Below are 26,898 nucleotides of genomic sequence, written 5' to 3'. Positions count from 1 at the left end.
CCCTAACACCAGAACCCCTGACCCTGGGGCCATAAAATTCACAATTTTGGTAGAGGCACTCTTGCTCATTATAACTATGTACTTAGTTGGTTTATTTAATACCCAGGAGCAGAGAAGAAGATTTTCAAAGAAATAATGCATTTTCACTACCTACTTATTTAGCCCCACCCTAGCACTAGAACCCCTGACCCCAGGGCCATGAATTTTCAAAATTTTGGTAGAGGACTCATCGCTGATTACAATCATGCAAACAGTTTGACTGCTTGATGTCCAGGAGTAAAGAAGAAGATTTTTAAAGACTGCATTAATTTGAGTGGTTTTGGCCCCACCCCTCAGGCCCCAGGGGGGGGCAGGGATCATGAAATTCACAATTTTTGTTCCCCTTCACCCATAGATGCTTTGTGCTAAATTTGGTTGAAATTGGTTCAGTGGTTGCAGAGAAAAAGCTGAAAATGTTCAAATGTTAACGCACGACGGACGACGACGGACGCAAACAGACAGAACTAGGTCACTTTAGCTTACTCAGGTGACATAAAATAACTTGAATCTACACTACCTGTGGATGCTTCCAATTAGTTTCATCATTCCTGGTCCAATGGTTTTGGAGAAGAAGATTAAAAAAAAAAATCCGATATATTCCTATGTAAAACTTTGTTCAGCCATTATGGCCCCTCCCTACCCTCAGGGGTCATGATTTGAACAAACTTGAATCTACACTACCTGAGGATGCTTCCACTTGCGTTTCATTTTCCTGCTCCAATGGTTTTGGAGAAGAAGATTTAGAAAAAAAATTCCGATATATTCCTATGTATAACTTTGATTAGCCATTGTGGCCCCGCCCTACCCCTGGAGGCGATGATTTGAACAAACTTGTCATCAGATTGAATTAAACCAGAAATGCATCGATCCGGAATGGATTGTAAATAGTTCGAATTTCTTATTGTCATTCTAAAATTATCTCTTTCTTCAGTAAAATTTTTGATTTGGTTTTGTGTGGTGTTCGTAGATACCTTACAAAGCACCGATTTTTTTGGAATATTTCTATACTTATTTCCAAAGAAACACTCACATGTATTTAGCTCTACTGGTCAGCGACCAGAAGACCTTATGCGATGGTAAGGTGTCCGCCTGTCTGTCTGTAAACATTTTTAAAAAATGCTACTTCTCCTACATTTTTGGTCTGATTTCAATATAACACAAGTAGACTATACTAAGATACATAAATCTGTGTATCGATTTTTAATTTTGATGGACGGTGTTGTCGTGGTTACTAAAAATAGAAATTTCTGTGAAATACTTTTAAAATGCTACTCCTCCTACAGCTTTGGTCTGATTTCAATATAACTTGGTACACAAGTAGACTATACTATGATACATAATTTTGTGTTTTGGTTTTTGATTTTGATGAACGGTGTTCCAATTTCTGTGAAATACTTTCAAAATGCTAACTCTTCCTACAGTTTTGGTCTGACTTCAGTATTTTTTGGCATACAAGTACTACGATGCATAATTTTCTTGATTGTTATTTTTAAGGATGTTGCCATGGTTACTACCTTGACACACAAGTAGACTACACTAAAAACATAAAATTAGCGCATTTGTTTTTGATTTCCCTGAACGGTGTTGCCATGGTTACTAAAAATAGAAATTTCTGTTAAATTCCTACTCCACCTACCATTTTGGTCTGATTTCAATATAACTTGGCACACAAGTAGACTACACTAAGAAACATAAAATAGCGCATCTGTTTTTGATTTCCCTGAACGGTTTTGCCTTGGTTACTAAAATTAGAAATTTCTGTGAAATTCCTATAAAACGCTACTCCTCCTACAGTTTTGGTCGGATTTCATTATAATTTGGCACACAAGTAGACTACACTACACTAAGATACATAACAAAATGCCTCGGTTTCTGATTTCGCTGAACGGTGTTGCAATGGTTACTAAAAATAGAAATTTCTGTGAAATTCCTCCTCCACCTACAGTTTTCGTCTGTTTTCAATTATAACTTGGCACACAAGTAGATTACACAAAGATACATAAAATAGTGCATCGGTTTTCGATTTCGCTGAACGGTTTTGTCATGGTTACTAAAAATAGAAATTTCTGTGAAATTCCTTTAAATTCCTCCTCCACCTACAGTTTTCGTCTGTTTTCAATTATAACTTGGCACAGAAGTGGATTACACAAAGATACGTAAAATAGTGCATCGGTTTTCGATTTCGCTGAACGGTTTTGCCATGGGTACTAAAAATAGGAATTTCTGTGAAATTCCTTTAAAACGCTACTTCTCCTACAGTTTTGGTCTGCCAACCACGTGTGATGCTGGGACGTTTTACTTCAGCGAGCAAAAGTGAAGAAAATACAAGGATTCTAGGGGCTGTGCTACTATACCCGATATCTTGGCTTTGTTTTCTCACAAGTCGTAAGGAATTTGTCCCGTTACTGTTCAGTATTCAGGTGTCGTGGCGTATTCTTTTGCTGAGAGCTTTACTTCAGACACCATGTTTCAGTTCAACATTTTATTACATAACATAAAGTGATGACGTAATGCACAAGTACACAAAAGGGTCAGACTAATTAACATACATTACATCCTAACACAAAGATTTATAAACTAGTACATCGATTTTGATTTCGCTTAACGGTGTTTCCATGGTTACTAAAAATAGGAATTTCTGTGAAATTCCTTTAAAACGCTACTTCTACAGTTTTGGTGTGATATCAACAAAACTTGGCACACAAGTAGACTACACTAAGATAAATAAACTAGTGAATCGGTTTTTTATTTCGCTGAACGATGTTGCCATTTTTAAAGAAATTTCTGTGAAATTCCTTTAAAATGCTACACTTCCAACAGTTTTGGTCTGATTTCAATATAACTTGGCACAGAAGTAGAGTATACTAAGATACATAAACTAGTGCATCGGTTTTTGATTTTGCGGATCGATGTTGCCATGGGTACTAAAAATAGAAATTTCTGTGAAATTCCTTTAAAACACTACTTCTCGCACAGGTTTGGTCTGATTTCAATATCACTTGGCACTGAAGTCGACTACACTAAGATACTTAATTTATTGCATTGTTTTTTGAATTCTATGAACGGTGTTGCCATGGTTACTTATAATAGAAATTTCTGTGAAATTCCTTTTAAATGCTACTCCTCCTACTTTTTTGGTCTGATTTCAATATAGTAGACTACACTAAGATACATAATTGAATGCATCGGTTTTTGATTTCGATGAAGTGTTGCCTTGGTTACTTGAAATAGAAATTTCTATGAAATTCCTTTAAATCGCTACTCCTCCTACAGTTTTGGTCGGATTTCAATATAACTTGGCACAGAAGTAGACTACACAAAGTGTTTCAGTTCAACATTTTATTACATAACAAAGTGATGACGTAATGCACAAGTACACAAAAGGGTCAGACTAATTAACATACATTACATCCTAACATCTCCCTTCCTTTGCAAATGAATGGTAATTACATTTAAATTCATTTACAAGTTTAAACTTTGGACAATATCAATCAAAATGTTTCTGCTACGTAAACAAAACTTGAAACATAAAACACAAGTATTTCTTTATTAAAGAAATAAAAACTGAATTACAGCATACATGTACATTTTAACATGAAACTTTCTGCATTTGAAAAAGTTCAGTAAAATAATTGCAAAACAGAAATTATATTTTTCACAAATATCATATTCACAGAACATAGTCGTCGAGTTTCTTTGGTAACCTTGGTGCACGCGAACTTGTTCGGCGGTTAACTGGGTTTACTGGATTTGCAGTAACGGTCTTTGGTTCACTCGGCCTTTGAGGAGTCGGTATTTTGCAACTTTAAGGTCTTTCACTTTGGATTTTTCGGAAGGTACTGAGGGCGCATCAAGTGTATCCTCGAATTCTGGAATTAACGGCGGAGTGGTGGCATCATAAGGCTCGTTTGTTGCGCGAAGGTTTCTTCGATTTCGTCGATATTGTTTATTGTTGATATCTACGATGTAAGAGCGATTTCCGATGTTATCCACACAAGTACCGTAACTCCATTTCTTTTCTGTATGATGTTTCATTCGGACTGGTTGACCAATTTTGGGTTCTGGTAGTTCCTTAGCAGATTTGTCGTAGTAGAATTTGGCCTTTTTTCGCTTGAACTTAACTTTATCGGCTACATCGTCCACAAGTTTGGGCTGGAGTAGTTCCGGCGATAAGGGTAAGGAATGTCGAGTCCTTCGTGACATAAATCGTTGTGACGGACTGCTAGCCATGTCTACTGTTGGGGTGTTCCTTTAATCTAAGACGCATTTCCACAGATCATCTCCGTTCTTCTTAGCCTTGCGCACCATGTTCTTTGCGATTTTCACCGTTGCTTCTGCTTTCCCGTTTGACTGACTATAATACGGGGAGGAGGTTACATGCTGAAACTCCCAATTACATGAAAAATCATGAAAGTCGGTTGATTTGAACTGCGGGCCGTTGTCAGTAATTACAACATCTGGTGTTCCGTGACGTGCAAAAATGTTGTTTCAAGCAGTTGATTACTGTGGCTGCCGTGGTATCTGGAAGAAGGTCGAGCTCAAAGAAATCTGAGTAAAAATCAACTGTGACAAGGTAATCCTCAGTCTTTAGAGTAAAGATGTCAATTCCAAGTTTTGACCATGGCTGGTCTGGGACATCATGTGTCATTAACGGTTCTTTCTGTTGTTTCCGTTGAAATGTGCTGCACGTGCTACACTTGCTGACAAAGTCCTTAATCTCTTCATTCATGAGAGGCCAATACAGCGAATCCCTAGCTTTCCGTAGACAGGCCTCAATTCCTAAGTGGCTGAAATGAGTGCGGCGTAGCATTTCTGGTCGAAGAGCTTTGGGAATTACAACGCGGCTGCTGCGGTAAATAATACCATCTTGCATGTAAGAGAGTCTCTGACATTCCAATATGGTCGTATTGGAATAGGAACGTCTTCCTTAGTATCAGGCCATCCTGAAAGTATTACTGTCTTTAGTGACTGGAGAGTCTCATCCTTGTTTGTCAAATCTCAGATTTGATTCAGTCTTGAGTCTGTGACCTTTCTAACCCACTCTGTCTGTTGGATGTGTGCTATCTCCTCAGCGAGTTTAGAAGTGTGCTGTCCATGATACTCCGGAGTTGCACGAGACAAGGTATCTGCGATGAACAACTCTTTTCCTCTGGTGTAAACAACATCCAGGTTGTATTTCTGGAGGCGTAGTAACATTCGCTGGAGTCTTTTTGGAGCTGACAAGAGAGGTTTCCTGAAGATCGTCTCAAGAGGCTTGTGGTCGACTGTACTGTAATGCAATCCTTACCATATATGTAATGGTCAAATCTCTCGCATGCAAAAACAATTGCAAGACACTCTTTCTCTATCTGTGCGTAACACTGTTCAGTTTTGGATAATGCACGAGAGGCATAAGCAATGGGCTGTCCATTTTGCAGTAATGTGGCTCCGAGGCCAACTTCACTAGCATCGCACTGAATTGTGACTTCCTGATGTACATTATAGTATTTGAGTACGGGTTGATGACTCACGAGACGTTTGACATTCTGAAATGCTTCTTCCTGCTGCGATTGCCAAGACCATATAGCTCCTTTGTCTGTGAGACGTCGCAAAGGTTCACAGGTTTCCGATAGGTGAGGTAAGAATCGAGACACGTATGTTGCTAGACCAATAAAGCGTTGCACTGCTTTCACATTTTCAGGTCTTTTCATGTTTGTAAGGCACTAACTTTGTCCGGATCAGGGCGGACGCCTTCTGCTGTAAGAATACTGCCCATGTATTTGACTTCAGTCTGACGAAGTTTGAACTTGTCCTTATTTAGCTTTAGTCCCACCTCACGAGCTCTTTGTAGAACTGCCGTCAAGTTGCGGTCATGGTCTTGAATTGCTGATTCCATGGTCTGTCCACAGCCGTAGACTATAATGTCATCCACCACACATTCTGCTCCAGATAGTCCTTCCAACACTTCATGTTGTCTGCGCTGGAATTCTTCAGGCGCTGATGAAATTCCGAATGGTAAACGCAACCATCTATATCGACCAAAAGGGGTCCAGAACGTAGTAAGGAAACTGCTAGATTCATCTAATTTGATGTGCCAGAATCCTTCTTTTGCATCAAGGACGGAGAATACTTTTGCGTTTGCAAGATTCGGTAATATGTCCTCAAGGGTAGGCATGATATAGTGCGGTCGCTTGATAGCTTTGTTCAAATCTCTGGGATCAATACATATGCGTAGCTTACCAGGTTTTTTCACTGTTAGCGTACTACTTATCCAGTCTGTAGGAGTAGTAACTTTCTTGATCACACCTCTGTTCTCGAGATCCTTCAGCTTTGTGTGAATTTCCTGCTTCATGGCTTGATGAACTTTTCTTGGTTGATGCTGAACTGGTTTAACAGTCGGATCAATTTCAATCTTGTACTCTCCTGGGAAAGATCCTAGTCCCTCGAATACATCATGGTATGTAGTTTACAGCTGACTGCGCGTCAGTGGTTCAAAGTTCTTCTCAGCTGATGTATCAACACTGTTCACAATGTTCACAGTTAACAGTCCTAACTTTTCACATGCTTCAGCCGAGAGCAATGCGATTTGATCTGTATCCACCACATAAAAGTTCAGACATTCTGTATTGTTTTGTACTGAGCAGGTAATGTCAACGGTACCTAAGGGCTCAAGCTTTGATGTTCCACCATAAAGTCGCAGAGCCTTGCCAGTTGGTTTCAATGGCGGACAACCATTTTGGGTAAGAATGCAGTATTGCCGAAATCCAAGAATGTTACCTGTTGATCCTGAGTCCAGTTGACAGATTACATCTTGACGAGTTGTATCGTCGATCACCATGTTGACTTTTGTAAACCACTGTTTACCATGTGTCGTCTTCACTGTGTAACAAGATTCACAATCACTACTGTCATCGGTTTCATCAAGTTGAAGAACAGTCTTGCTAGCACTCTAACACACTGAAGCGAAATGATTTTTCTTTTTGCACTTGTTGCAGGTCTGTCCATAAGCCGGACACTTGTTTCTTCCTCTCGCATGCTTTCCACCACAGTATTTACATTTAGAATCTCCTTTGCTTGGGTATTTTGGTGGCTTTGTTGAAGACTTTTTCTGCTGCTTCATATCTTTCTTGTGCTTCTTATTTCCCCTTGCTGCATAGTTGACTTGAGCTGTATTATTATTATTAGTGTCACTCTGTCTTTGTAGTTTCTTAAGCTGACAGGAAGTTCTCTCACTGGTTCTACACATGTCTATGGCGCTGTTAAGTGTGAGCTTAGATTCTCTGAGCAATCGTCCACGAACACTTTGGTCCTTGGTTCCAAGTACTATCCTATCACGAATCATTTGGTCCATAATATCACCAAATTCACATGTCTTTGCAAGTTCTCGTAGTCTGCACAAGTAATCGTCAAACGATTCATTAGGCATCTGGTCTGCCGTATTAAAGATATATCGTTCATAGATCACATTTGTTTTTGACATGAAATGACCATCCAATGCTTCTAGAATTTTGTCAGTATCTTCTCTGTCTTGAACACTGAGTGGTAAGTTTTCATATATTTGGAAACAGTCTTTACCCATCACTGTCAGTATCGTTGCTATCCGAATAGGCTGTTCCTTCTTGATAAAGCCTATGGCAATTTCATAATTGGCCCACTGTGATTTGAAAAATTTCCAGTTGCCCCTGATGTCACCTTTCACTACCATGGCAGCTGGTACAGGTAAGTCTTTAGAGCTAGCCATTGTGTTATGATATGAACAGTTCTGTGGCTTTGTATGGCAAAAAATGTATGTGTATCAAAGGTACGTCTCATATATTAATGTAGATTAATATTGCATGAGTGTTTCATACAGTTATTGTAACACAATGTCAATTCTACACCATAACAGAAGTATGCGCATTTTTGGGTAGAAAAAAAATGGCGGCGTGCCAACCACGTGTGATGCTGGGACGTTTTACTTCAGCAAGCAAAAGTGAAGAAAATACAAGGATTCTAGGGGCTGTGCTACTATACCCGATATCTTGGCTTTGTTTTCTCACAAGTCGTAAGGAATTTGTCCCGTTACTGTTCAGTATTCAGGTGTCGTGGCGTATTCTTTTGCTGAGAGCTTCAATTCTGACACCATGTTTCAGTTCAACATTTTATTACATAACATAAAGTGATGACGTAATGCACAAGTACACAAAAAGGTCAGACTAATTAACATACATTACATCCTAACACAAAGATTTATAAACTAGTACATCGATTTTGATTTTGCTGAACGGTGTTTCCATGGTTACTAAAAATAGGAATTTCTGTGAAATTTCTTTAAAACGCTACTTCTACAGTTTTGGTCCGATATCAACAAAACTTGGCACACAAGTAGACTACACTAAGATAAATAAACTAGTGAATCGGTTTTTGATTTCACTGAACGGTGTTGCCATTTTTAAAGAAATTTCTGTGAAATTCCTTTAAAACGCTACTCCTCCTACAGTTTTGGTCTGATTTCAATATACATGTAGCTTGGCACAGAAGAAGACTACACTAAGATACATAATGTAGTGCATCGGTTTTAGATTTCGATGAACAGTGTTGCCTTGATTTCTAAATTAAAATAGAAAGAACTATATGCGGTATATTGCATATGTTTGCCCCCACAAAAGTCAAATTTTGAAAACTTCCTGAAATGTGCTGAATTCAATAAATTGTACGAGAAATATAAGTTAACAGAAAATATTATAGTTCCAGAGCAGTGTATTCACAATTTCTGTTTTTATGACGTCACAAACTAGTCCGATTTTATATCCTTTTTCAGAAAGAGGACAAAATGGACAAAATTTCAACAATTTAAGCTTTAAAATTTATAGAGCGCATGTGTGTTCAGGAACAATATTGACATATTTCATTGATATTATCATTCTACACATTATATCAAAATATTTATCCTGAACACACATGCGCTCGGTGACTTTTATTTAAAATATCGACGAAATATGTACATTTTTCTGCAAAATTCATGAAAAACTGAAATTTACGTCATATTTGTGACGTCATTACGTACATATGACGTCATTACGTATGAAATTATTCAGTGCTTTGAAGTCAGCATATACTCCCCTGTTTAAAGACTTGATTAAATATTACTCCATCAAAGTTTGATTTTGGGGGGCAAATGTTGGTTAATACCGCATATAGTTCTTTCTGTTAAATACTTTCAAAATGCTACTTTTCTTTCCCTTTGTTATAAGTATAAACCAGTAGAGCTACAGTCTCGACAGAGACTTCTGGTTTTAAATGTTTCTATTGTATTCCTCTAGAATAAAATCGAGACCTTGATGTGGTCACTACATGAGAAAGATGTGTTACTATTTAAACAATCTAAAATTTCTGAGGGCATCAGAAGTCGGGAGGTGAGGTATTTAAAAAAAAACTATCAAACATGTATTTACCGTATTTGTCTGAATTTTTTTTCGTGTGCTATCCCTCGCCTGTTGTAATACCTCCAGAAGTGAAGAACTCTTTCAGTAACTTTTATAATGTTTTAATTTTCTTATTATTTTAAGTTGAGAGTTGATCTTTTTTAAGATGGACAGGGCAAGATGGACAGGGCAACACCGAAACCCTGACGGAATAAATATCGCTCCTTAATTGAATGTATGCAAAGGTCACCTGCAATTTGGTCCAGGTCATCTGCAAAACGAAAGAGGTCGCCCGCGTGGCGCAGTGGTTAAAGCGTCTGCTCTAAAATTTGGGAAGTAAAGAGCTGATCCTTACGTCGCGGGTTAGAATCCCACCGCGGAGACCGGTCCTTCGTATGAGGCCGTATAAACCTAGATCCCGTTTCGCAGTAGGTGCTGGCACGAAAAAGATCACTCCCTGATCAACGGCCCTCAGTGCCAAGTTAGGACAAAATTTACAGTTCTCTACCGGCAACTTCGCCAAGTGGTGGCGTCTCCATACGAGTGAAAAATTCTCGAGAGGGACACTAAATAATATACAATCAAGCAATCTTAATTACATGTTTCTCTTATCAGACTTAAATACACTCGGAACAATCCAAAACTTCATTTCTAAGGATTTTAAGGAAGTCCAATGAACTAAATTTTGTTGCACTATCAAGTAATTTTCTTGCTGATTCGTAATATTATATTTTTTTAAGGCGAGAGAAATAATTTCATCGATTAAAATCAAAAGTTGAGCTTTAGTTTTGTTTTCATCTTTTGACATTTCTGTCTGTTCTGTTTTTGAAACTTGGATTTTTAGATCACCTGTGACCTATTGCTATCCGTATTTAACAGATTCTTCTCTGCAACCGCTCAACCAAATTTGGCACAAAGCATCTATGGGTGAAGGGGAACAAAGATTGTGAATTTCATTGTCCCGCCCCCCCCCGGGGGGGGGGGGGGGGCTAAGGGGTGGAACCAAAAGCATTAAAATTAATGCAATCTATAAAATCTTCTCTTCTCCTGGATATCAAGTTGCCAAACTGTTAGCATAATTGTAATCAGCATTGAGTCCTCTACCAAAAGTGTGAAATTCATGCCCCAAGGGTCAGGGGTGCTTAGCCTACTGCTAGGGCGGGTTTAAATAGATTCTTTTAAATAGATTATATAGTCAAAGTGCATTATTTCCTAAATAATTATCTTTATTATCAAATCTTTTTCTCCGCTTCTGGGGGTTAAATAAACTAACCAAGTACATAGTTATGTTGAATAAGGCTGCCTAATTTTATGGTTCCTGGGTCATGGGTTCTGGTGTTAGGACGGGTCTATTGATTAAAGAGTGAAAATGTATACATTTTTTAAAAAATAAATCTTCTCGGCCCTTGGGTATTTAACCAATGAACTATGTACATAGTCATAATGAGGAAGGATGCTTCTTTCCAATTTGTGAATTTCACGGCCCCTGAGTCATAGATTCTGGTGTTAGAGCGGGGCTTTATTGGTTATATAGTGAACATGCATTGATTCTTGGAAAATCTTCTTCTCTGCTCTTGGGTATTTAACAAATAATCTAAGTACATAGTTATAATGAACGAGAATGCCTCTTCCAAAATTGTGAAATTTAATGCCCCTGGGTCAGGGGTTCTGGTGTAAGGGCGGGTCTCTCTATTCATTATTTAGTGAAAATGCATAAATTCTTTAAAATCTTTTTCTCTACTCCTTCGTATATACCAGTAAACTATGAAGATTGTTGTCACAAGGAAGGGTACTTCTTCCCAATTTGTGAATGTCATGGCCCCTGGGTCAGGGGTTATGGTGGGGCTGTAATGATTATGTAAGGAAATGCAGGAATTTTTGGGGAATCTTTTCCTTCGCTGCCTAGTACGATGCCAATGATCTAAATACATTTTTATAATAAAAGAAAGGCGCCTCTTCTAAAATGTTTAATTTCAGGGCGCCTTGGTTGCGGTACCGCGGACAGGTGTGGGGGACGGAATGGGGATTAGGGGTGTTACATAATCTAAAAAATAATGGTTTGAAATCTGCTCTTTGGTATTAATCAACCATTTATGATGAAATGAAATTAATGGCAAAATTTCCAAAATTTTGAAATATGTGGCCCCAGGGTCAGTGGTTCCTGTGGTTTGGTGTGCACAAGTTGTGGTTATAAAGTGGAAATGCATTTTCTCTTTGTTACTCTGATCTACCTTTGGGTACATGTATTACTCTGATCTACCTCTGGGTAAATGTATTAAGAAACTAAAGTAAAGTAAGCATGCCAAGTGAATAGTTATGATAAGCAATGGTGCTCTTTCAAAATTGTGAATTTCATGGCTTTTGGTTTAAAAACGAACCAAATTCAATTGTTGGACAGTTGTTACATGATACTCAGGTGACCTATACGGCCCATGGGCCTCTTGTTTGAAATTTGCAAGGACTTGATACTTAGAGTGCATCAGAAAATCTGTAAAATTTAATACATATTATCCAAAGATGAAAGTGTAAATGTTAATACTATTCGACAAATTTTGTTAGAAGAGCGGAAATCGGAAATACATCGATCCGAAATGGGTTGTAAATAGTTTGATTTTCTTATCTTAATTCTGAAATATTTCTTTCGTAGTTTTTTGACTTACTTTAGTTGTGTGTGGTGTTCGTTGATACCTAATGAAGCACCAATCTTTTTGACAATATGTCCAAGTTTTTCAAGTTTTTTTAAAATAACTATTTCCCATTTAAGACGGTTTGCACTCACATGTTTTTAATGTTTCTGTTGTTTTACCCAAAATAAAATCGAGTCCTAAATTTGCATCTTCGCGGACACAACACGACAAAAATGTGTTACTATTTAACTATCTAAAATTTCTGAGGGCATCAGAAGTCCGGAGGTGAGATTAGAACTATCAATCAACATGACTGTACGATGCCTACCGTACCATATTGTCTGAACATTTTTCGTGCGCTTTCTACAAGTTGATGCTTATTTCCCCGGACACCTTCTCGAAACATAAATATTGATTCTGAGCAAGGCAACATAGTTTGAAAAATAAAATGCAAAGGCTGGTTATTGCTTCCCCCGTCCCACTTAATGACAAAAGCCTTCAAAATTTTGCTCAATTTTGTTTCATTTAGTAATATTTTTTTTAAAGAATTAACCAATCCCATCAAAATAGATTCTTTAAATTTAGTAAATCATCAAGTGCTCTATGGTGGTCAGAACTCGGTACATGTAAAGCGGTTTGCAAATGTGATTGCTTTTGGTGTTGAATAACCTTGGGTTTTAAAGATTTCTGACAAAATGAAATCATAAAAAAATTCTGTAAAGGACATATATATTCATTTCTTCATGGCCTATGCCTGTACCTAGAATAATTTATGAATATTTATTTGGTTCTTACATAATTGGTTGTAGAACTATGCGTTGGTGAATCGTCGCAACAATATAACTAAAACAACGCAACTTTGTATTTATACCTGCATCGACTGCAATTTTATCAAGAACAGCTCTGATGGAAGATTCTGATGCAAGATTCACGGGGTCTAACAGTGTAGTGTTGGGGGTCCTAGTACTAGTATTTGATTTGGACGTAGATTTATGTGAATACAAAGGGTGTTCATAGGATGCATTGCATGGTGTAGGACAAATTGAATTACTTCTTATCACAGCGTTCTACATGTTTCGTAATCTTTGAAAAGTTGGCTGAAATTTCCTGCTTAGACCTCTGGTCACTACCAACAATGTTCCCGCCATTTGTATGCATTCTTCAGCATCCTAAGAAACGTATAGTCTTAGTCATAAGTGGTGACTAATCACACAAAACCGTCATTGTCTTAAGTGGTGACTAATCACCCAAACACTGGTAACAAACTCCCCTTCTTCATTTAAGAAAGAAAACTGCCATCTATCCTTGTGGCAGCAATAACAAAAAGTCAACTAAATACTGACTTTGCAAACTTAACATATATACACTATTTGGAAAGTTTCCTGGAGACTCGACTGTCTCAAGCACTTGTTTACCCAAACACCATCTTGTAGTGCTTTGAGTAAATTCAGACACGATGCTCCTTTCTTTGTCAAACACTGTCAGCCAGCTGATTTTCGCTCTCTATCCATTCGACGTCAGTGATTGTTTTTTGCTGGATTAACTCTCTAATACTGGTAATTTCCATTCTCAGTCTTTTTTCCGATACTTGCTTAGTCAATTTACCATAAAGTGAAACCAAGTACACTCCACTGTCAATGGCATCGGCCATTGCTAGCGTCTCTGCGGCAAGTGTGCTTCTTGCTACTCTCCTGATTCTTTTTGACTGCCAGAATAAGGGTGAGAAGAGTCCATTATATTCAAAGAGAGCAATAAAATGTCCTCCTTGAATTCTTCCATCAAGCAAGTTCCCAAGGGACGAGTCACAAAATATAGCAATCTTCATATCGCTCGGTTGTCCAAGATTTTCAAATTTCAGGGTAACCTTCTCCGACTTGATTCTTTTGATGATCTTGTTTGCCTCAGTCAAATTCAAAAGTCGGAACATTAGCCCTTTTTGCTTGCTGTTTAGTTTCTTTAGTTCCTCTGTGTGAAAAAAAAACAAACTCTTGTTTGATCGTAATGACTGGGTTATCAGTTTTCACGTCTGAACTAGAACTCGCACTTTCACCAAAAATCCTTTGAAATGCTGACTTCATAGCTTTGTACTTGAGGTCTGTGCATGCAGTTAATTCTAACCGTTTTTAGCTCTACTGGTCAGAGACCAGAAGAGCTTATGCGATAGTAATGCGTCCGTCGTCCGTCCGTCTGTCTGTCTGTAAACAATTTTTCAAAATGCTACTCCTCCTACAGTTTTGGTCCGATTTCAATATAACTTGGCAAACAAGTAGACTACACTAAGATACATAATTTTGTGCATCGGTTTTTGATTTCGATGAACGGTGTTGCCGTGGTTACTAAAAATAGAAATTTCTGTGAAATTCTTTCAAAATGCTACTCCTCCTACAGTTTTGGTCTGATTTCAATATAACTTGGCACAAAAGTAGACTACACTAAGATACATAATTCTGTGCATCGGGTTTTGATTTCGATGAACGGTGTTGCCGTGGTTACTAAAAATAGAAATTTCTTTGAAATTCTTTCAAAATGCTACTCCTCCTACAGTTTTGGTCCAATTTCAATATTACTTGGCACAAAAGTAGACTACACTAAAATACATAATTCTGTGCATCGGTTTTTGATTTCGATGAACGGTGTTGCCGTGGTTACTAAGAATAGAAATTTCTTTGAAATTCTTTCAAAATGCTACTCCTCCTACAGATTTAGTCCGATTTCAATATAACTTAGCACACAAGTAGACTACACTAAGATACATAATTCTGTGCATCGGTTTTTGAGTTCGATGAACGGTGTTGCCGTGGTTACTAAAAATAGAAATTTCTTTGAAATTCTTTCAAAATGCTACTCCTCCTGCGGTTTTAGTCCGATTTCAATATAACTTGGCACACAAGTAGACTTTACTAAGATACATAATTCTGTGCATCGGTTTTTGATTTCGATGATCGATGTTGCCGTGGTTACTAAAAATAGAAATTTCTGTGAAGATCTTTCAAAATGCTACTCCTCCTACAGTTTTAGTCCGATTTCAATATAACTTGACACACAAGTAGACTATACTAAGATACTTAATTCTGTGCATTGGTTTTTAATTTGATGAGTGGCAATGATCATTTTTCTATTTATTGCTGTTTTAAGGTTTCAAGTCCCAACTGCTACTTTTCTCTTCCTTTGTTTTATTAAGTTTAAACCAGTAGAGCTACAGTCTCGACAGAGACTTCTGGTTCATTCTAAAATCCGTGTTGTTTTAGGTCTTTCTTTTATTACTACAAGCTTCTTTCGTTCTATCCAAGATTAATAATTCATGTAAATAACATATTCAAAATTAAAATAATAAAATGATAGTGGCATAGGAGGACTTAGATTTCCGTTCTTTTTTTACCGCAACATTCCCTAGGAATTCGTAAGACTAATTATATTGACTGTTATATAACAGATGCATGGTAGCTCAAACGGGCCTGCACGGTCCCGACGAAAATTAACGTTACGTAATAGAATTATTAAGTGAAGAGTTAACGGTGTTTAGAAATTATTTTTAATCTATTTATATAATTATTAATTCATATTCATAATCAGAAATACCTCAGGTTTGGACAAACAAATCAAGCGACAATGATGGCGGCATAATGCCGAGAGGCTGATGGTGGAGCTGAAAATGACATCAAACAAATCAAAACTGGATGTATCTACGTCCCGAAGCTTCGACGACCGTAAACTTTACCAACTAGAGGTACTGTGTGCAATGAGCTCACTAAATGATACCCCCGCCTCCCATATGAATGTGATGGCAGTGTACATGTTTTGCCATGGGAAACCCAAATTATTTGTCCGATCAAAAAGTAAAATAGGAGGTGAACAATGGCAATATGTAAAAAAGATTCTCATTTCATTTCATTCAGTGGTATGAGAAGAGTTGCAGATAAGAGATGGGTACCCTAAAGCGAACATAGACGGACGTACAGACAGCTAGACGGACATAACGATTACTATATACCCTCCCGCTTTTCAAGCGTTTTTTTTTAAATTATCAGAGGGCGATGAAGTAAGTACTATGGTTATAATTGTAACATCCATATCAAAGCGCCATGGCCTTACAACTCAGGCGCAGATCCAGTAATTGAAGTTATAGGGGGAGCAAAAAATAGGTAGGGGGTTTGGGGGCCGCCTGGAGGCCCCCAGTGGGTCCAGGGCAAAGTCCTGGTGGGGGCCCAGGGAGCCCCCGGAAGCTCCTGGATTCTAGAGATTTTGTAGGGTATAATAGAGGTCTACCAAGTAGACATATTTACATTTTTTAGACAAAACTGTGATTTTAAGAAGGGGGGGGGGCGCGGGTGCCGCACCCCCTTATGTGAAGTGTTCACACCGGTGCATTGGCATGTTTGCTTAAGAGATTTGAATTACATGTGCTAGTACATGTATTCAATTATTACATGCGTGTATATTTTATAAATGAAACCTTTGCATACAAAATCTAAATGTTTATTTGAATTAATCAAAGTACTCAGAAGTACAGAGAGCCGGGCTCATTTTACAGAGTAGAATGAATTTCTTACATGAATCATACGTTTATATTCTGATGAAAAAAATATTTTTAAACTATCAATATAAATGATAAGACACTGACAGTGAGTTTTACGATCCTAATACCACGGTCCGATTTTGTCAGAATCCGAATTAATCTGGTACCGCAGCTGAATGTAAACAAAAAGGCCAGTCTGGTTCCCTCTCCTACTTTACCTCGTATGTGTATGAGAACTACGATAACGTTATCAAAAATCCTTACGCTAATGAACTATGTTCTTTGACTTAGAACTGAAGTTTTCAAAGTCATTACTACTTATGTTTTATAAAGATAAAACTTCGTTTTATTTTTGTTGCTTTATTTAGCGTTCGTTTTTTTCTCAAAAGCGGTTGAGAGCAAGAACTATATTTTCACTCGTAACTTTAAAATGGCGACTATGGGGTTGACTTCCTGCCTTGAACAGGATTACATAAGCCGGCAATTGCTCTTTGAGCAATAAGCCGGCTAAAAATGAGTATACCATCAAATTAAAGACGTAAGAAACAAGTTGAAAGAGGTGGGGTTCCACCAACAAGGGAAGAGTTTTCAGGACTGAACCCCAATTTTCAATGCTCACAATATGCTTTTCTTTGCAAAAATAGTTAGGGGTAGGGTGTGTTGATAAGCCCCATAGCCCCCTCCCCCTCCTCGGTTTTTTTGGGAATTTATTATATGACATTATACATGTACAGTCATTTATTTTGTATTGTTTTCTAAAAGCTTCATCTAGCGGATCTAGCATTTTTAGGGACGCATTAGCTGTTCTGTCGACTAAGACAGCCGAAAAGAAGAATCTGAGGTGTGTCTGCAGGGGAAACAATATATGTTATTTGGTCTCTTGCCTTTTGTTTTCTATTTTCATTTCTGTATATTTCTTTAATTTGTACGGAATAAAGAAATATTAAAATATTTGTACATTCATTACGGATTGAAATATGAAAAATGTTCAGTCGTAGTGTTCATATGGACATGGTCCGATTCTCTGCATTTAAAATCCGAATTTATTCATTCGTGTCTTTAATTTATTTTATCATCTTTACCAAAAACATCCATATAATTTATGTTCCACTCGACCAAATCCGTTCTTGATCCCGTTGAGGAGCAGAACATGATGTAAGCTGAGGTAAGGGGTGAACGTGCCTTGTACATGCGTCTTTCATCAAGTAACAATTTTCAATGGCCACTTTTTTTGTCTTATCTTTTCTTATTACGAAAAGAATGTTTTTATTGAAACTTCGTTCTTGTTTCTATTCAAGACACGAAAGATGGCCTCCATCTTCTTCAACAAAAAAGTTTTTTTTAAATCTTTGTCATTGTCTTAGGCCAAATAGATGAGCCTCACAGCTGCCGAGAAGAATAGAAGTGATGAAGAAATAGCCCAGTCAATAATTTCATATATATTACAACTTGACATTTTTGTAGCTTCTAAATGTCGGTCAAAATGATAATATTGATGAATATGATGATGAGGATGATAATAGCTTGTTTGGACCAAGGAAGCTCTTCTATTATGCTGTGGACTATTTCAAGGTACATTTATTCCACTTAAAAGATCTTACATCAATATTTCTTAGTGTGTTAATTAAGTAATTTTATTACCAGTATTCCATTCCTTAATTAGTACATTTTAACACTTGAATTATATGTTTTATTTCAGGACGATGACAAAAGCAGCTTGTCTAGAGCTTGAACAAGGGGACCAATTTTGATGGAAGAAAAGATGTGCGGGAAAAATATCTGTGAAACGGGACATCGGTTTATACGGTCTATTCAAATCCGCGACGTAAGGATTAACTCCTTACTTCGCGACTCTAAAGCAGACGCTCTAACCACTGCGCCACCCGGGACTCGGCCTCGACGAAACTAAACGTTACGCGATAGAATTATTAAGTGCAGACTTAACTGTGTTTAGAAATTATTTGTAATCTACTTTTAACGATTACTGTACACCCTTCCCCTTTCAAGCAGGGGTATAAAGATCATCAGATGGCTATGAAGTGGATACCATGGTTATAACTGTCACATCCATACCAAAGCTTCATGGCTTTACAACTATATATGTGAAGTGTTCACACCGGTGCATTGGCATGTTTGCTCAAGAGATTTGAATTACATGTACTAGTACATGTATTCAATTATTACATGCGTGTATATTTTATAAAAGAAACCTATGCATGCAAAATCTAAATGTATATTTGAAGTAAAAATGAGTATACCATCAAATTGAAGACGTAAAAAGCAAGTTGAAAGAGGTAGGGTTCCACCAGCAAAGGAAGAGTTTTCAGGATTAAACTTAAATTTTCAATGCTCATTTTATGCTTATCTTTGCAAAAATAGTTAGGGGCAGAGGGTGTAATTAAATGAATTTCTTTTCGTTTTTGAGTTTTGTTTTACGGAAATGTCCGATCTATTCATAGTAATTTTTGCATGCACGAGTGATTTGGCGCTTACTATAAATAGTGTTCCAGGCATGTTTTTGGTCATTGCGAAGTTCGTTACAAGATCTTAAGGACATACATTTCCCTTTCCATCCCCGTCCTAAGAACTATGCCACGCATTGTATGTAATCATTATATACATGTACATGCAGTTGTTATGTTTTCTTGTCGATGTAGGTGTCAAATAATATTGTGTTACATATTACGTCATTAAAATTTATGATTGTTGATATATTTATAAATGCGATCTTGTAACGAACGCACCTAACCTAAACTACTTGTTGTTGTTTTTCAAATTAGTCAAGGAAAGATTTATTTTCGGAGGAGTTTACGAGGGAGAAAATAAGCTCCATCCCTCTCCTCGGTTTTAGTGGGAATTTATTATATGACATTATGTAGTCATTTATATTGTATTGTTTTCTATAGGCTTCATCTAGCGGACTTAGAATTTTTAGGGACGCATTATCTGTTCTGTCGACGAAGACAGCCGAAAAGAAGAATTTGAGGTGTGTCTGCAGGGGATACATTATATTTTATTTGGTCTCTTGCTTTTTGTTTTCTAATTTCATTCCTTTATTATATATTTTGTACGGAATAAAGAAATTTTACAATATTTGTACATACATTACGGCGTGAAATATGAAAAATATTCATTCGTAGTATCCATATGGGCATGGTCCGATTCTCTGCATTTAAAATCTGAAAATATTCATTAGTGTCTTTTAATTTCTTTTATCATCTTTACCAACAACATCTATATACATGTAATTTATGTTCCTGTACACCACATTCGTTCTTGATCCCGTTCAGGAGGAGAGCATGATGTTAGCTGAGGTGAGGGGTGACTGTACTTTGTACATGCGTCTTTCATCAAGTAACAATTTTCAATGGCCATTTTTTTGTCTTAACTTTTCTTATTATGAAAAGACATGCGTATATTGAAACTTAGTTCTTGTTTCTATTCTAGACACGAAAGATGGCCTCCATTTTATTCAACAATTCCTTAGACGAAAAGCAGGTTTTGCAGGTAAACGAAGACCTCCTCCCAAACACACACGCACCCTTCCTAACTAGCACCTAGTAAAATGATAAATAAAAAGATACTTAAGGATAATTGGACATTTTTTTAAAAACATTGCTTAACTATATTTCACCTTGTATCTATATATTATATTCCCTCACAGATTTAAAAAAAAGTTTATTTTAGTCTTTGTCATTGTATTAGGCCAAAAAGATGAGCCTCACAGCAATTCAAAATGCGTTCTAGGCAGCTGCCGAGAAGAAGAGAAGTGATGAAGAAATAGTCCATGTAACACAGAGAATATTTTTTTTCAGTCGTATATCTACGATTTTTACTCGAGTTTGAAGAAATTCGCGTTTACATGATTTTCTATTTTAGGTAGGTACTGCCTTCAAGAAGTAGAAGCCAACTTATGTTTCCAAATATTATTGAAAAATTATGCTACCTCCATGAAAGATTTTTTGGTTTTTCTGTCCGTTTCGTTTTTGTTTTTTTGTCCTTAAAACTTGTATGCCTTGTATCAAGATCTTTTGTCTAGGTACTCACCTCTTGCTCTTTAGGTTTGACCCACTTGAAATGTGTAGTTAATCTTAATTATAACCTTGAACATGATTTAACCCACTTGAAATGTTTACTTAAGAAATAAAGAACAAGTTTATGAACGTCAGTGGGAATTGAAGTGGGTCGGTCACGTGATCAAATCCTGTGAAGGCCGAAGGCCTTCTCAGAAGATTTGATCACGTACCGACCCACTTGAATTCCCATTGAAGTTTATAAACTTGTTATTTATTACTTATATATACATTTGAGATGGACAATTAAATATATTCGGATATAAATATTGCACTAACCGGTCGCCGTAGAATTCCAACATAAGTACGCAAGGTGTAAATCGGCTTGAAAGGCGGTTACGCTTCGAATTCACTAGGCTAAGGAATCTATCGAGAAAAATATTTTGTGAAAGGCTATTTGTGATCAGTAATAGTTAACAGATTGTTGTCTGGGAATATTTTTGTATTCGTGAAAATTGATAATCGATGCTGAAAAACACAAGAAACACGTACGAAGTGATGATAAAAAGTTGGAGGAATTTCGGTCGCCGGAAAGGGATGGATGGATCCGATGGACTGAGACACTTGTCTGAGCCAGTTAATTTGCAATCAAGTATAAAAACATTCAATCTACGATTTCAGTAACTAAAGGGATATCTATCATGTAAACACGGAGACACTGGCGACAACTTACACTGAACTACGACAACGCAGAGGTGTTTGTAAGCGCGAATGAATGATATTTTTTCAGCAGATTTACACATTTATCGTGAGTAGAATTTAATGAAAATATAATAATTTATCATGAAAATTTAACTAAAGGTCTAATAAAAAAAAAGATGAACGTTAGAGACTGTGCAGCTGACAAAATAGAAGAAAAAATATAAACAAAGGCTAGTTTCAATCGGCAGGCCTATTCTCTATGTACACAGGTTGAATCGATAGCCAAAAAACTGTATGAAATACTGGTTTACATTGTAAATAAAATAATTAATAACTTACTTGCTTATTTTGTTCATTTTTATACATGAAAAGCAAGTATCGAGCAAGTCATTTTATAATTTGTAACATAGACATAAATCGAAGGGACTGCCGACTGGTGACGTCATCCCTATATTTCTATTGGAGAGATCTTATGGCGATCGCAACTGCCGACTGGTGACGTCATCCCTATATTTCTATTGGAGAGATCTTATGGCGATCGCAGCGCCATCACCGGGATGCATAGAAAACTTCCGGTTTGCAATGAAACATTGTTGTATAGTAGGTTGTTTCAATTACCACGGAAGAACTAAGGGTGCGAATGAGGTGGTTAGCTATTTCAGCTTCCCAAAAGCAACAGACCCCCACTCGGACTTATGGAGATCTAGGCTAATAGCCTCTGTAAATAGGGCTGATGCGTCTTTCAATGCAGATACTATGCATATTTGCTCTACACATTTCGAAGAAAGATGTTTGTTGTTTCACGGTACATTTGTTTATAAACTATGTTAAACTTATCTGAGAGTAGTTAATACTGAAATTATCGATAACTATTTCTTCTCCAATTTTTGAAATATGAAAGAACACAGTGTTGACAGTCATTTCTATCTTATTACAGGTGGCGAATCGGTGTAACGATATGAAAGGAAGGGATATCAACATGGACTTATTAGACTTTAGCTGCAATGCAGCAATGTTGTTGTGAACAAATAACACAACTCTTGTGTTATATACTACTTCTTCAACAGGGAAAGTTTATTTATATTTAGATTGTTGCAAGAATTTTACCATCACATGACTTTTTTAACAGGGAAAGGATATAAGCTTGTTCCAGGAAGTTTACCAACCCTAAACATGCCCAAAAAATCAATAGAGACTCCTTGTCCACCACCGAGGAAAGCTCCAGTTAGTATATATACATGTATAATATAAATTGCTTGCTTGTTTCAACTGAATTCTATTACACGCACATGTTTTATGAAACAGGTTTTACTGACTAGTTTCTTATGAATGTTCTTGAAAGAATAATTTCAGTAAGTTAAATGTGCATTTGTGTGATCATAGATATTTTCTTGAAATTTAGACTCAGCGTCAATTACCAGTTGTACCAGAGAGAGTCGTATACTACAGTTTGGAAGAAGTTTGTAGTGATGCTAAGAAATGTGAAGACTGGATTGTGTTAAAATACAATCAGTCACTTCTTGTCCTTGGGCAATATGACCATTCAGTGGGACAGATTTGCAAAAGAGTGGTCATCAGTGATGACTTTTCTGTCAGCGTGTTTTTTGGAGGCGTGTGTTACTAAAAATAATATTTTCATTTGTATTCTCGATTTTGACTCACAATTTGTCCATCTTCTGATCTTCAGTATATATATAGTAGTAGAGCCATGCTAATTAATACGATTATTCAGTAAATGAGATAATTTGATATTGAGTGAACATTCCGAGGTAAAGTATAGTCAGTTTTAAGTTATTGACCCTGGGGTTATGCAGGGTATAAAAGCAGGATCAATTTTTCCTAGTGCATGTATGAAGAAAACTTCACTTTCAAGCAATGTTATTCCTAATGATATCGTGGCAACCCAAGATTAATTTAAGAATGATATAATTTAAACCTAGCCGATTCCTTGAAGCTAGAAGGGGTGGGGGGGGGGGGGGGTAGATGGACTCAAAATTTTCACATGAATTGAGAGAAAAATGTGAAAAGAGAAAATAATATTGATGTTAAATTTTTTTTATCAAGAACAGTTACAGCTGAGATAATTTGGGTGAGCACATTGGCCCATGGGCCTCTTGTTTTTTTTTTTTTTTTTTTCATTTCTGCTGGTCAGGGTGATGCTGGATCATCAACAGAAATAATTTTTAAATCATTGTCAAAATAGTATTTGACTGTCAAACTGTTTTTAAAAATTCTCAGTTTGCAGTTTCAAACTATATTATTTTGGATGATTTAATTTACATCAGAGTGCAGGTTCACTAGTATTCATGTGGCAAAAGATGCTGGAACATCAATATCAGTAAGTTGATAAAGGTATTGGTCATACATTTTTTTCTTTTTATACTTGAGGAAATTTCAAATTTCTCAAAATGCCAATTAATGATTACTCTGCATCTTCCCTAAGCCTTTTGACTTGTCATATAATCATGTTTTTAGTGTAGAAAATTTATGTTAAATGAAAAACTGATTGCTATTTAAGTTCTAATTTACTTTTCGTGAAAAGAGAAAATTAATATTGATGTTAATTTTTTTTCTCAAGAACAGTTACAGCCGAGATTACTTGAGTGAGCACATTGGCCCATGGGCCTCTTGTTTTGTTTTTTCTTTTTCTTTTTTTTTTTTTTTTTTTTTACATTTCTGCTGGTCAGGGTGATGCTGGATCATCAACAGAAGCAATTTTTAAATCATTCTCAAAATAGTATTTGACTGTCAAACTGTTTTTAAAAATTCTCAGTTTGCAGTTTCAAACTATATTATTTTGGATGATTTAATTTACATCAGAGTGCAGGTTCACTAGTATTCATGTGGCAAAAGATGCTGGAACATCAATATCAGTAAGTTGAAAAAGGTATTGGTCATACATTTTTTTCTTTTTATACTTGAGGAATTTTCAAATTTCTCAAAATGCCAATTAATGATTACTCTGCATCTTCCCTAAGCCTTTTGACTTGTCATATAATCATATTCTCAGTGTAGAAAATTTATGTTAAATGAAAAACTTTGATTTTTACTATAAAAGTTCTAATTTACTTTTCTACTTGTCAGACTAATGCTGGACCATCAGCAGATAACCTACATATATTTTATTCTCACATAATTTATCTGTCAAAGTAAAGCTGTAGTATTGAGTTGGAAGGTTCTATGATGAACATTGAAAGGCTAAATCATGATCAATAGACACAAAGCAGGTGCTTTCTGTCTATCAATAAATAATCTTTCTATCAGTAATATTTTATTATTAATGGTTAAGCATAAGAGAAATTATGCTTCTTGGTTTTACTATAGTATTGACTGTGCCCTAGAGCATGTCCAATGAACTAAATAAAAGTTTTCTACAAACACACAATGTCATGTATTTTAAAAATAACATATTTCTCTATTTAAATTCCTTTTATTTATCAGAGGTGTGTGTCCGAGGCTTGGTGAATTCGGTGGAGAAAGTGTCATTGGCATCTTATCTTAAAAAAAGTCGATGACCTTGTAAAATGCCCTGGTCTTTCTGAATTTCCCGAGGAGAAGCTGAGGAGCTCAGAAGGGTATAGGTTTGTTTCAACCACCATTAGAGATGGTAAGCCAATTACCACTGCCATTTTACGGGCTCATAGCTGCTCAGGTGCAACAAAGCTCGGCCTCTGTGATAATTGCAAAAACTTCCTTAAGGATCTTAAAGAGAGACAAACATGTGATAGTAGACAGTTGCATCCCAATACTCCCTTGGCCTTACTGTCACAAAGTAATCTTATCGAAGAAGTAAAAGCTGCAAGGGAGGGGAACAAAAAATTACAAAAAGTCTTAAAGTCTTTAAAACAGGATGACACTGCAGTGGTGGCAGATGATGTAGGTGAAGGACTTTTTGCATCTTTAGAGTCAAAAACGCCAGGCAACAGTCTAATGGATCTGTTTTGGAAAGAACAAAAAAAAGCCTTCTCAAAAAGTCCTAAAGGTACATGTATACATACATTTTTATAACCCCTGCTTGAAAAGTGGGAGGGTATATAGTGATCAGCGTGTCCATCTATCTGTAATGCTTTAGGAGAACCCATCTCTTATCTGCAACTCCTCCTGAGCCACTAAATGAAATTTAATTAAATGAGACTTTCACAGATTCTTTGTTACATAATGCCAGTGTGACCTAATACGAGGGCCGTTCAAAAATTACGCGGACTGTGCTATTATTTACTCTTACAGACGTCATAGAGTTATGAAATTTCACAGAAATATGTATCTCAAAGATTCCAATAAATTTAGGGCAAAATATCTGTATTTTTAAAAAAATCTGCTAAAATTATCGGTATGTTGATATCGCTGATGGAGAGGTACGGAGCACGACAAAAAATTTGAAGCAAAAGCATGCGAAATCCAAAATTGAACTCATCTATTTTCTATAATTCGTGATATTTTTCGACAATTTTCTCAAATGTATCTTAAAATTGTTCTATCATTATGTATATATATTTCTGGCGTGATATTTGAAGTACTAACAGAAATATAGTGATTTTTCTCTGATGCGATTACCGTGAAAACGACTGTGAAAATGACGTCCCCTGAATTGACGGCGCACCACATTCTGTTAAATTATGTGTAATGTTCGAGATATCGCCAACATAGATCCAAAATATGCATAATAAAACATTTAGTAAACTAGGGCATTCGTGACATTCGTCTAGAAATAGCAAATTGAAATTTTAGACCGTTAGACCTCTGTAAAAAGGCTGTACGGGTGGACGGGAAGAAGATTATCAACGAAAACTTCATCCGCACTGTAAAGAACGTGATTGAGAGTCACTAATATCACACTATATCTGATAAATACCTGCAGTTTTTGGTTTTAAAACAAAAAAAGAAAATTCTTTACTTGTTTAATAGATTTTAAGCTTGACAAGAAATGTTGTTTGGATGTTGAGTAGATAAGGTAAGTCAAACTGTACAGGTACTCTTGGGAAAATGTTGAGAAAAATGAAAACTCAATCACATATTTTTTTATAATGCCTGTGACGTCGAAGATTTTGCTGCTCCGTGACTTAATGATATGTCCTGAAAAATCACTCAAAATTGATACCAATTTACAACATTTTGATATGAAATTTTGAAGACCGTATAAGTAAAGATTCTTTTATATTATGTGTGACATTTGCCCAATAATGTCGTCAAATATTTTTTCTGTGCAACAAGTCCGCGTAATTTTTGAACGGCCCTCGTATTTCACTTTTTGATCCGAGACTTATTTTGGGTGCTTTCAGTACAAATTTTAAGTTATTTTTTTTAACCCAAACTGACCTTGTTATGTTATTTTATGCATGGAAAAGGACATACCATAGTCTTAAGTCTTTTGCATTCTTTGAACTCACTATAGATGAAACTAAAGCTTAACTTCATGAACATACATGTAACTTGTGCATATTTCCATGTTGAGAAGATAAAAGAAAAATTCAAAGCAAGAAATTATTTTCATATAGCAGGGTCTTGTAGGAGGAAGGTGGATTTTCCCATAAAAGGGGCTGTTTAAAAATTATTTCCAAAAGTTTATCTTGTCAATTATGTACGTAATCCATCTATTTAATGTTTTATCAGGAATGAGG

At 36.5% G+C, this 26,898-nt stretch overlaps 2 protein-coding genes across 2 annotated transcripts in view; both read right to left on the bottom strand.

Moving 5' to 3' along the window:
* The window catches only part of LOC134276000 (uncharacterized), a 226,467-nt gene that overhangs the window by 169,446 nt on the left and 30,123 nt on the right, over positions 1-26,898 (bottom strand). The gene's annotated exons all lie outside the window — the stretch shown is intronic.
* On the bottom strand, positions 4,291-4,912 carry LOC134275989 (uncharacterized). Its single transcript, XM_062758264.1, has 2 exons — positions 4,544-4,912; positions 4,291-4,419 (listed from the first exon to the last, which is right to left on the bottom strand). Exons 1-2 carry the CDS (start codon positions 4,910-4,912, stop codon positions 4,291-4,293), a joined length of 498 nt encoding a protein of 165 aa, XP_062614248.1.

This window comes from Saccostrea cucullata, unplaced genomic scaffold, assembly GCF_032062105.1.
Source record: "Saccostrea cucullata isolate Sc308-1 unplaced genomic scaffold, CSIRO_AGI_Scuc_v1 ctg937, whole genome shotgun sequence".
Classification (NCBI taxonomy): Eukaryota; Metazoa; Mollusca; class Bivalvia; order Ostreida; family Ostreidae; genus Saccostrea; species Saccostrea cuccullata.
This window is presented reverse-complemented; position numbering and strand designations above follow the sequence as displayed.